This window comes from Sciurus carolinensis, chromosome 2 (assembly GCF_902686445.1).
Source record: "Sciurus carolinensis chromosome 2, mSciCar1.2, whole genome shotgun sequence".
NCBI lineage: Eukaryota > Metazoa > Chordata > Mammalia > Rodentia > Sciuridae > Sciurus > Sciurus carolinensis.
Window position 1 is genome coordinate 70,042,607 of NC_062214.1, and position 12,138 is coordinate 70,054,744.

The 12,138-nt window shown below is 41.2% G+C and overlaps 1 protein-coding gene across 7 annotated transcripts in view; it reads right to left on the minus strand.

Annotated features, from left to right (window-relative positions):
- Nucleotides 1–12,138, minus strand: part of Apba2 (amyloid beta precursor protein binding family A member 2) — a 265,008-nt gene that overhangs the window by 45,123 nt on the left and 207,747 nt on the right. For all 7 annotated transcript variants that reach the window (XM_047542149.1, XM_047542150.1, XM_047542154.1 and 4 more), the window contains 2 exons: nucleotides 1,406–1,486; nucleotides 369–405 (listed from right to left, as the gene is read on the minus strand). In XM_047542149.1, the coding sequence (XP_047398105.1) occupies nucleotides 369–405; nucleotides 1,406–1,486 (118 nt within the window). The remainder of the gene's footprint in view (nucleotides 1–368; nucleotides 406–1,405; nucleotides 1,487–12,138) is intronic.

Here is a 12,138-nt window from a genome sequence, read left to right on the forward strand (position 1 = left end):
GAACAACAGCCTGGGTTTGGAAGCCTTTATATCCAACCTGAACAAAAGCATTGGATCATAATTAGCTGCTTATACAGACGCACTTCAATCTATTAATTCAGGCATTGGTGTTAATCTATGATGCAAATAACGAGGGTGTAATTAAATGAATGTTTTACTGTTCTTTGTATCAAAGCAGGCAAATGGGTTGGATCTCCCCTCCCCACTCAGTGAACTTCTGCAGCCTTCGAAGAACCAAATGCTCAAGCACTTTGCTGGAAAAATGTGCTTTCTAGACAAGCTCTGCAGGAGAAAACCACAGACAAGAGCACCATTTGTTTTGACATAAAATGCAACTGCCCCTGAGAGGTAAATTCAAAGTCACTTACCAGCCACAAAACTTGGAAATGATGCCACCTTCTTTGTCTGTTAGGAAATAGGAAAAAAATGAGACATATACTAGTTGCAAACCGATGGCCCATAGGAGCTCGGCTAAGATGTGTACCATCACTGGAAAAGCCTAACCCCATGAGTGGCTGTACTCCCAAGAAGTCAGCTCTGTACAGCAAGCTAGCCCCATGCAGGCAGCATGATGCTTGGGAGAGACACGAAAGCACATCCTCTAAAACTCAGGGACCCTCAGGTTAGCATGCAAAAGCTGGAAGGGAGCCCAGAGACCACACAACTCCATGGCTCTCCAACTGGTGGGATAAGCACTTTCTGAGAATGTCTTTAAAAGTAAGATAAAAGAGACTGGATGCCACTCCATGCCAGGCATAGTTATTTCATCAAAGCTAGAACGTCTTGTCTATGTTACCCAAAGAGGGGAGATAATTTGCTTAAGTGCTCATTTTAATAACCTCCATCATGGCAGTGCTACTTTATATGGGATAATTTCTTAAAACAATGTTGTTTGGATTAGAACAGTGGTTCTCAACCAGCGTGATTTTTGTCCCCAGGGACATTTGTCAATGGTTGGAGACATTTTTAGTTGTCTAACTGGGTTGGGGAGTATGAGCTACTGGTGTATAGAAGGCAGAGGTCAATGATGCTTATAAACATCCTACAGTGGTCCAAATAAACACTTATCTACCCCTAAAAGTCAATGGCACCACTGTTGCAAAACCCAGATTTCAACATGCATATAGAATGATGGGGCAGAATGAGTTTCTATCGGATCCAGGACCAATGATCCCCCAACACACCATCAGCAGCACATGAGCACTGTGTGGCGTGACTGCAGATCAAAGAAGACCCTTTCTTCTCTTCTCCCAGGTCAGCGCACCCTCACCTCCTCCCACCCAAACCTCTCTCCCCAGGTACTGGGTGAGACAAGAAATTTATGGAGAGTGAGTTAACTGTGATGGGGCAGACAACTCCATCATGAGGACCCAGCCACAGAACTCTCATCCTTGGAAAATATTACCTCTGGGATGTTGTTATTGTCAATGGGTCCATTGAGATCGGAGCGCTGCTGCTTCCTTGGCTGCTCCAAACCATTGCACACCTGGAAACCAGGAAGTTAAAGATTGTAAAGTTACAGATTTTTAAGTTAGAGAAATGAATCAGGATACAAAAAGTGTGTATTAGATGGGATTCAATTTTACAAAATGCATGTGTATGCAGGTATGCAGGTGTGTATGTGTACACATGTGTATGTGAATACATACATAATCAATTAAAGCGTAATGCAGTTGATATATACATGTTCTACTCTAAAAAGTTTTAAAATTTTGTTTTTAAATTTTATTGTTTTTTTTAATTATTTACTTATTTTTAAATTTTTTACAGACTACATTTTGATTCACCATACACAAATGGGGTACATCATTTTGTTTCTATGGTTGTACACAATGTAGATTCATACCATTCATGTAATCATACATGTACATATGGTAATGATGTCTGTCTCATTCCACCATTTTTCATACCCCATCCCTCATTTCCTTTTACATAATCTAAAGTTCTTCCATTCTTCTCTCACTCCCTACCCCCTACCCCCAGTATATATCATTCTCCACTTATCAGGGAAAACATTTGACCTTTGTTTTTTTGGGATTGGTTTATTTCACTTAGCATGATATTCTCCAATTCCATCCATTTATTTGAAAATGCATGACATTATTCTTCTTTATGGCTGAATAATATTCCACTATGTATATATTCATCTGTTGAAGGGCATCTAGGTTGGTTCTACAATCTAGCTATTGTGAATTGAGCTGATCTAAACACTGATGTGGTTGTGTTACTGTAGTATGCTAATTTTAAGCAGAAGTCATCACAATACTAGACCTTAAACTATACTACAGAGCAATAGTAACAAAAACAGCATGGTATTGGCACCAAAATAGGCAGACCAATGGTACAGAATAGAAGACACAGAGACAAACCCATATAAATATAGACACTTCACACTGACAAAGGAGCTAAAAACATACAATGGAGAAAAAGATAGCCTGTTCAACAAATGGTGCTGGAAAAACTGGAAATCCATATGCAGTAAGATGAAATTAAACCTCTATCTCTCGCCCTGCACAAAACTCAACTCAAAATGGATCAAAGACATAGGAATTAGACCAGACACCCTGCACCTAATAGAAGACAAAGTAGGTCTGACTCTTCATCATGTTGGCTTAGGATCAGACTTCCTTAATAAGACTTCCAAAGCACAAGAAATCAAAGAAAGAATCAATAAATGGGATGGACTCAAATTAAGAAGCTTTTTTCTCAGCAAAGAATACAATCAATAATGTGAAAAGAGAGCCTACAGAGTGGGAGAAAATCTTTTCCACATGCACTTATCTCCAAAATTTATAAAGAACTTACAAAACTTTACACCAAAAATACAAAGAACCCAATCAATAAATGGGCCAAGGAACTGGACAGACACTTTACAGAAGAAGATATACAGGTGATTAATAAATATATGAAAAAGTGTTCAACATCTGTAGTAACTAGAGAAATGCAAATTTAAACAACTCTAAGATCTCATCTTACTTCAACTAGAATGGCTATTATCAAGAAACAAGCAATAAAAGATGTTGGCATGGATGTGGGAGAAAAGGCACACTCATACATTGCTGATGGAGTTGCAAATTGGTGCAGCCACTCTGGAAAGCAGTGTGGAGAATCCTCAGAAAACTTGGAATGAACCCACCTTTTGACCCAGTTATCCCACTCCTCGGATTATACCCAAAGGACTTAAAATTGTTATTTTAATTATAATAAAATACACATAACATAATTCACCACTGAACCATTTTTAAGTATACTGTTGAAGGGAGTTGAGTATATTCGTGTTGTGCAAACATCTCCATCATACATTTTCAGGACTCATTTCACCTTACAAAACTTAAACTCTGTACCCACTAAACAATACTTCCCCAACATGCCCCTCTCCCCTTATCCCTGGCAACCACCATTCTACTTTATACCTCTCTGAATTTGACTACTACAAGTACCTCAGAAAAGTGGGATCATAAGGAGTTTATCCTCTTGTGACTAGCAACATGTAGCACATTTCCCTCGAAGTTCACAACCTCAGGGCTGAGATTGTGGCTCAGAAATAGAGCAATTGCCTAGTATGTGTGAGGCACTGGGTTTGATTCTCAGCACTGCATATAAATACATAAAATAAAGGTCCATTGACAACTAAAAAAAATTTTAAAAAGATTCATTCATATTATATCAGGTGTCATAATTTCCTCCCTTTTTAAGGTTGCATAGTATTCCATGATGTGTGTGTTCATTTATTCAGCCATCAACGAACACTTGAATTGTTTCCACCCCTTGGTTACCATGAATGATACTGCTATGAATACAGGTGTGCAAATGTCTTGAGATCTTGCTTTCAGTTCTTTTGAATATATAGCCACAAGTGGAATCACTGGATCACATTGTAATTCTATTATTAATTTTTTGAGAAATCTCCACACTATTTCTCACAGAGGCCATACCTTCATACATTCACACAAAGAGTGCCAAAGGGTTAAAATCATATTTTTTAAAAACCTAAATTATTGGATGAGAATAAATGCAAAGTAGTCAATCTACTACTACCAAAAACAAATTGCAAAAAATTTAAAAATGCCCCAAGCAACATGTCATGAGTCTTCTCTTAAAGAACATATCAAACCATACTTTCCTTTGCTTCAATTAATAAAATTTAAGCTTAGGTTTATTTTCCATATTTAATCATTTAGACCATTCAAGAGATAGAAGCAAGATCCACAGCTCTGCAGTCACTGTCCAAATCCCAAAGGGGTTTTGGTAAGGCAGCGTGTTAAGTCAAGTTCCTCTTTTTTCTGGCAATAGATCATCAAGTTATAACAATATGAGGATGACGATGACATCGATGGCAGTATGCTACAAGTACATAGCACTTTAGGGTTTACATAGCCTTTTACCTCCAAGGTGAATATTCCCACCTTTGCTTTAGAGGTGAGAAAACCGAGGCTCTAAGTGTAGGAAGTAATTGTCAGCTTCTCCCAGTGTTTAGGGGACACAGCAAGGAGCAGCTGCCTGTCCTTGTCCTAGACTACCACTGTCATGTTCTTTGATGAAACATCATCCCTCTGATGGATTAAGAGAAAAATTAAAGGACAAGTTCAACTCCTGGCATGTAGTGCCCCAAACACTCGACTGACGCCCAGCTGAGCATCCACTCTGTGGCCTCAGACACCACTGGCTTTCACCTGGGGCCCCAGCAGGTCAGATGGCTGGTTGGTCCCCAGTTCTTCTGCTAGAAGCCTGTATTCATCTGTTGTCTGTTGCTGATGACACAATACCATGGGCTGGATAAGCTTTAAAGAAGAGATTGTTTGGGATCACCTGGACCTGGAGGTCTGAGAGCCTGTTATCTGGTGATGTCTTGTTGGCAGAGCCATGAGGTGGTACAGGGCCGTATGTGGCAGGAGTCAGGGAGAGAGCCTGGGTGTCACTTCTGGTCTCTTTCTCTCTCTTCTTAGAAAGACACCAGCACTTGGTCATGGGGACTTTGCCCTGATGACCTTATCTAGTCCTAGTCACCTCCCAAATTCCCTACCTGTAAACAGCACAGCTGGATCAAGTTTACACCTGTTATTATTTCACAATGGGGATTAAATGTCTATACACAAACCCTTGAGGACACAAACTATATCCATACCATAGTAATGCCCAAAGGACTGTCCTTACCCTAGAACCCCCTGAGCGGCCTGGCCAGTCAATGCAGGTAGGCCTTGACCTCAACTTGCTCTCTTGGTACATCCCAAGGTCAGGATCCTACTTGTCTGAGGCTGCTGGCACAGGCCCTCGCCCTTCAAAGTCTTCCATCCCAGAAATAGAACCCATCCACTCCCAACACATGGGCCATGATCCACTCAAGCACTCCATAATGAACACCATGCAGGCCAAACTGGAAGGGCAGTGTCCCTTTCTTAGGGATGACACTGGGCTGGGGACCAAGGATTTGAAAGGAACTGAGTTTCTCCCCTCCCAGTTCTGTAGTCTCTGCTATGGCCAAGGTATACCAGGCAAAAGCTCCCAAAGAATTTTCATCTCGAATGCTGTTCACATGGCCTTAATTAAAAGTCTAATTGAAGACATCCTCCAGACAACTCTGTCGAGTGCACTTTGCTGTTTTTAGGGGCACTTAGAACATGTAAGTCTTTTGCCCTCTTATGTGGAAGCTCCCCAGAGTAGTTACCTGCCCACAGGGACTTTGTTTCCTGAAGACTTACCCTACTTTACTAAAGGGCACTACTCATCTCAGAAAACTCCCGAGAAACCAACTATCGATCAGCAAACAAAACTGGGTTAATGATACCCCTTTCACAAATGCAAAAGCTGGGGTTGGGATCTAATATTTCAGGAAAAGAAAGGGCCAAAGACTTTATCCAGATATAAAGAGGAAGCAATTGAGGATGTGGCTCTCCACAAGATTAAGAAGAGGCCAGCCACTGCGCCTTTGTGAGACTTCAGGCCAAGGCTCATGGCTAGGCCAGGGGGCACAGGCTGGATGTCAGCAACCCCAAAACCCCAGCAACCCATGGGACTCTCTCGTGTTGGGTCACCATATGGGGTGTCTTCCCTAGGCATGACCTTCTCCTTCATGACAGCATTTCCTCTAATTCCCTCCCAAGTGAGCACTGTTCATCACCATGACAACCACATCTCATGATAAACAGTCAGGGTTGATTTCAAAAGAAGCAGGGGGTGGTGGGCTTGTGATGTTTCTCCTTGGGAAAGCCCATCTGGTGCTTTGATTTTCATATCAGTGGGTGGAAAGGGAGGGCTGGCAGCATAGGATGCAGAACCTGAAATTCACATGGTTCAAGGCCCAATGTGGATTTGGGGCTCCCAGTTTCTTAGGTGAAAATGATATTTTAATCCTATTGTGCCTTTCCCAAGGTACAGCAGCCAGTCACACCTCAAAATAAGATACCAGCCAGGATTCCCTCAACCCTCCACAAACAACAGGGACAAGAGGGTCCCATCCCTTACTAGGTAACTACCATGGGGTATTCTCAATGCCAGTAGCTGGAACCTGCATCTGCCATCCACCCAGAGAACACAGTGGGATAAAGCAAATGAAGTGAAATATGTTCTTGGGGTGGTGAACCCCTACTGTGGAGCTTGGAGGAGAGAAAATTAACATGCAGTATGGTATGGACTGGTCATAACATGCTGGAACCCAGAGACAGCTGTTCAGGGCAGAGATAAATTCCCTTAATAAAAATATACTAATGTGAATAAATCATTCTAATAAATATCTTGGCTCCAGCTTGGGTTTTTTTCAAAGTGTCAATTTTGATTTGTCTGCTTGATTAAACTGAAAACACTGCAATATAACCCACATTGCTTTGGATGAACTAACAGCAAACTAGCACACACCTACTCGACTCACACCATCTGTAATAAAAGTACTGTTTCCAAGCATTCTTCTGAATTACAAGCATGTTTGCAGCTCAAGTGAGGGACAAAGAACATCAGCTCAAAGCCAATTGAAGTGAGTCCACTAGACTGTCATATCCACCCCCTCAAATATGACCCTGTGACAGAGAAACCCTGGGGCTGTTGAAAGGCTGACAGCCTTCTCTGGGAATCAGTTCAAATTCCCTGTTTTCAAAAGAGTCAATCATCCTTGCTCCTCTGATATGCCAACAAAGACATCTTCCTCCACCCAACCTGGCTGCACAATGAAAGATACGAGGAGAGAGGGGCTGAGAGCTTTAAACCCCAGGGTCAGCTTGGAGGTCTAACTCAGGAACATGGACATCTTCTTTCAAAAGTCCTTGAATCTACCTCCTGTCAGAGATGTGGCTCAGAAACAATTACAACACTATTCTTTTTTTTTCTGTTCCTCTTACAATTCAGGTCACTCCTGTGATATTTATCTTGAGGAGGATGGGAGCTTGGGTAAAGTATTTATTCTTTTAATAGTTACTCCCATGAGGGTGATCATGTTCTTAAAGCAGAGCCATGGCTTAAAAGTATCATGACAAAAGACATTAGGGACACCAGCTGGTCAGTCAGTCTGTCCTTTAAAATCTCTAAGCAGGCCTGTAAATGGGAGAGAAGGAGGAAGGGAGGGAGGGAAAAAGACACCTCTCCTGCATCCCCCTGTCCAAATATTTCACTGAATACATTTATACCAAAACTTATTCATCATTTTTCTGAAATATGATTGTTACTCATTTTTTAAATCATGGCAAAATGTGCACAGAATAAATTTTTAAAAGAAAATTTTAGTTGTAGATGGACATTTATTTTATTTATTTATTTTTATGTGCTGCTGAGGATTGAACCCAGTGCCTCACGTGCACTAGGCAAGTGCTCTACCACTGAGCCACAACCTCAGCCCTACACAGCATAGATTTTACCCTCTTAAGTTCTTTTTCTTTTCCTCCTCCCCCTTCCTTTCCTCTTCATCTTCCTCCTTCTCCTTCCTTTCCTCTTCCTCCTCCTCTTTTTTTCTTCTTCTTATCCTCCTTCCCTTCCTCCTCCTCCTCCTTCCTTTCCTCTTCCTCTTCCTCCTCCTCCTTCCTTTCCTCTTCCTCTTCCTCTTCCTCTTCCTCCTTCTTCTCCTCCTTCTCCTCCTCCTTTTTTGCAATGCTGAGGATAGAACTCAGGGTCTCAAACATGCTAGCTGTACCACTGAGCTACACCCCCAACCCCTCTTAACTATCTTTAGGTGTACATTTCAGTGATGTTAACTACATTTATAATGTTGGGCATTTATCACCATCATCCATCTCTGTAACTTTTTGTCTTATAAAACAAATTCTATTCCCATCTAAAATTGTGATTTAACTGGGCATAGTGTATTATTATTTGCTAAACCTGGCAGCCTTATGGGGAGGGCTGACAGGTTGGTTCTTCCACTCAGGCCTGGCTTTGTTCTCTGTGCCTGGCCTGCTGCACTATCTCCTCTACCACTGACCATTCAGACCACCTGGATGTATCATCTACTTATCATCATTCACTATCTTTTCACAGAGCCCTGAAAAGGGCAGGCAGTGGATGTTTGTTCCAGCCCAGTATTTTGAAGCAGAAACCTATTTTTCCAAACTCACCTCTGCAATTCAACCCCTTATCAAGCACCTTTCATAGATGACCAGCCCCAGCAAGTACTTGTTATGCAGACTGCACTGTGCAAAGGATCTCTTATCAAGGGCAGGAAGATGCGTACAGCAATGTCCCTGACCTGGCACAGTTCACAGGCCAATATGGAGACAGAATTCAGTGCTCCTGCCAGCTTTAAGGATAAATCAAGGTATAAACAAGTGTACATGTGAACAAAAGAGATCAGGCCTGAGAGACAAAGAACCCAGAGATCACCCAATCAAGGGGCAGGGCTGGGTTCTTTTGTTGTTGTTTTCATTTTGGAGTAACCAGCACCTTCATGCATTGCTGGTGGGAATGAAAACTGTTCTGCCATTGTAGAAAGCATTTGTAACTCGTAAAAGAGGACTTGTTAAATGGTAAATGACCATACAACCCAGCAATTCCAATCCTAGCTATATACTCCTAAAAGCTGAAAGCAAATGTCTACTCAAAAAACGTGTATACACATGTTTGTAATAACACTAATCACATTAGTCAAAAGTAGAAACAACCCAAACGTCCAGCAGTGAATGAGTGGAAGAACATCATGTAGTCTATCCATTCTACAGGGTATCATTCAGTGCCCCACAAGGAACGGAGCCTTGACACCCACTACAGCATAGATGAACTTGGAAAACCCGCTAAGTGAGAGAAACCAGACTCAAAAGGCTACATGTTGTATGACTGAATTTATATGACATGCCCCAAATGGGCAAATCCATAGAGAGAGAAAACATATTTGTTATTGCCAGGGGCTGAGGGTGGGAACACAGGGAGAGTGACTGCTTGCCAGGAAAGGAATCTTCTTTTGGAGTGATGAAAACATTCTGGAACTAGATAGTGGTGGTGTTTGCACAACACTGTACTAAAGGCCACTGAACAGTTCACTTTAAAATACTTACAACTAATTTTATGTTATGTATCTATTACTACAATTGTTTAAGTATTGGGGGGAATAATAGCTCAGTAGTACCGTGGATGTGTAGCATGTGCAAAGCCCTAGGTTTGATCCCCAGTTCTGCAATAATAATAATAATAATAATAATAATAATAATAAATCTCCACAACCCTTTTGCCAATGGATCTATTAGCTGACTGCAAATACTAGCAATTTTTCCATCCAGCTAATCTAAAAGCAAGAAAGCCTGTGCACATGGAGTTGAAAGACAACAACCCACCAGGGCTAAAAAGCAATCACTTGGCTTTATTGGCAGCTCAAGCCTGTGGTTCTCCTGAGGGCCTGACCTGGGACATCTTCTGAATTCCCCTAGCTGTCCCTCACTTATCTTTGAGCCCTGTACACACATTTTGAGAAAACTAGCTTGACATCTGAAAAAGGAATGAAACAAAGGTGCCCAAGTCAAAAGGAAAGTAAATGTCCAATATTAAGTCAATATTGGACTTCAATTTCCAGAGGGCATTTTCTGTATTTAACTTCTACAAGTCTGTACGGGTTGTCATGCCCAGCATGGAATTGCTATTATAAGATCTCTGTTCTCCTAATAGGACAAGGAGTCCTTAGTTTCAGTCAATATAATTAGTTCTAAATCCTAAATAACAAACAAATGAGTTTAGGCTCAGAGGAACTGCCTAAAGCTGCAGACATTAAAACAAGACCTATGATTTCAGAATTTGAGAAACAAATTTCACTAGATAATATACAAAAAAGACTCCAATGTTCCAGTTAGTTTCTACTAAATCTCCCTGCTCAACTTTTATGAATATACACAGTGGCATATTTGCTTTTCTTAAATATGTAGGAAAGGAGATAGAATAGTAGAACTAGCTACTTTTTTGTTTTGTTTTGTTTTGGAGTACTGGGGATTGAAACCAGGGGACTCAAACGCCGAGTCACATCCCCAGACCTTTTTTCGTATTTTATTTAGAAACAGGGTCTCATTGAGTTGCTTAACACCTCACTATTGCTGAGGCTGGCTCTGAACTCACAATCCTCCTGCCTCGGCCTCCCCAGCCGCTGGGATTACAGGCTTGTGCCACTGCACCTGGCTATAAATTGCTATTTTGATGGTAGATTTAATGGTAGATGGTTCTCAGTTTACAATGTTTAGCCTTTTGATTCTTTTACTTTATGATGGTGTGAAAGCAATACTATTTAAGTAGAAACTACCTTTAATTTTTCATACGAATCTTTTCTGGGACTGTGGGCTCTGCAGTCCAATTGTCTCTCCTGAGGCCAGGCAGAGGCAGCCAGCCACAGCTCCCATCAGCCATGCAATCCAGGGGGAAACAGACAACACTCTCTAGTCTACTGTGTTGCTAAGCTATGATACTCAGTAGCTTAGAAGTAAACAATGCATTTTTGACTTAATGATATTTTCAATACACGATTTATGGGTTTATTGAAATATGACCCCATCAGAAGATAAGGAGCATCTGAATATATACTAAAAGGTATGACCTCAACCACTTTACTATAAGCCAGTAGCCTACATGATTTATGTAAACAGTCCCAAGAGTTTTAATAACTTTTGTTCCTGATACTCCTGCCAAGATGGGATCATGTTCAGTACTGAACAAGACCTAGAAGCAGAAAAAGGAAGACTCCCCTTCCCACTCAAGATGTGATGTGCTACTCATGATTCATTTAAGCTTGAATATTCTCCTGAAACTTTCCAGAGATGTATGAACCCATCACCTGTGACCATGTACCTGGGTCCATAGCCCAAATGGGGTTGATTACCTCCTTCCTACTGTGGATGCACCAAACTCATTTTGATTGCTTGAAAACAGTTTTGTTCGTATAATACTGCTCACACAATTTCAGACTGACTCAATGGGGTGTTAGATGATCCAAACCAGCTCAAGTAAGTCAAAGGACCCATTCTTTTCTTTTTTTCTTTTATTGTGGTAAATCAACATTACTTTAAGTTAATCATCTTAATATTTTTAGGTGTACAGTTGAGCAGCATTAAGTACATTCACACTGACATGCAACCAGCACCAACTACCTACCTCAGAACTCTTGTGAAACTAAAACTTTACAGATGTTAATCCCCACCCCACGCCCCTCTCCCAGGCCTCTAGAAGCACCATTCTACTGTCTCTATAAATCTGACTACTCTAGGCTGCTCCTAAGTGAATTCACACTTATTTATTCTTTTCACTCAGCATAATGTCTTCAAGGTTCATCCAAGTAATAGCAAATGTTAGAATTTCCTTCCTTTTTAAGGCTGGATAATACCCCATTGTATGTAAAAGCCTTTTCTTTCATACTTCCTCACAATGACTGTGGCACAAGAGCAACAAACAATCCGTCCACAAATGCCTGGAAATCTTACCAACCCGTGTGATCTCTGCATATGCTCATACGTTAGGTGATGGAATCCCCTGAGTTAATTCATTCTGTTTCATTCTTCTTGGAGTTTAAAAGGGAGGTTGATATTAAATACTGATGAGGTATTAAACAAGAAAGAGTTTCTATTTCCAGTCTAAAAAGAAAGAAGGAGTGACCACAGGAACCCAGAAGCGTTTGAAAGACCTAGTCTGAGTGTGGGTGGTTGCAGTCTGACCTCTCACAAAGAAGATGCTGGGCTGGTGGGAGTCTGCATAGAA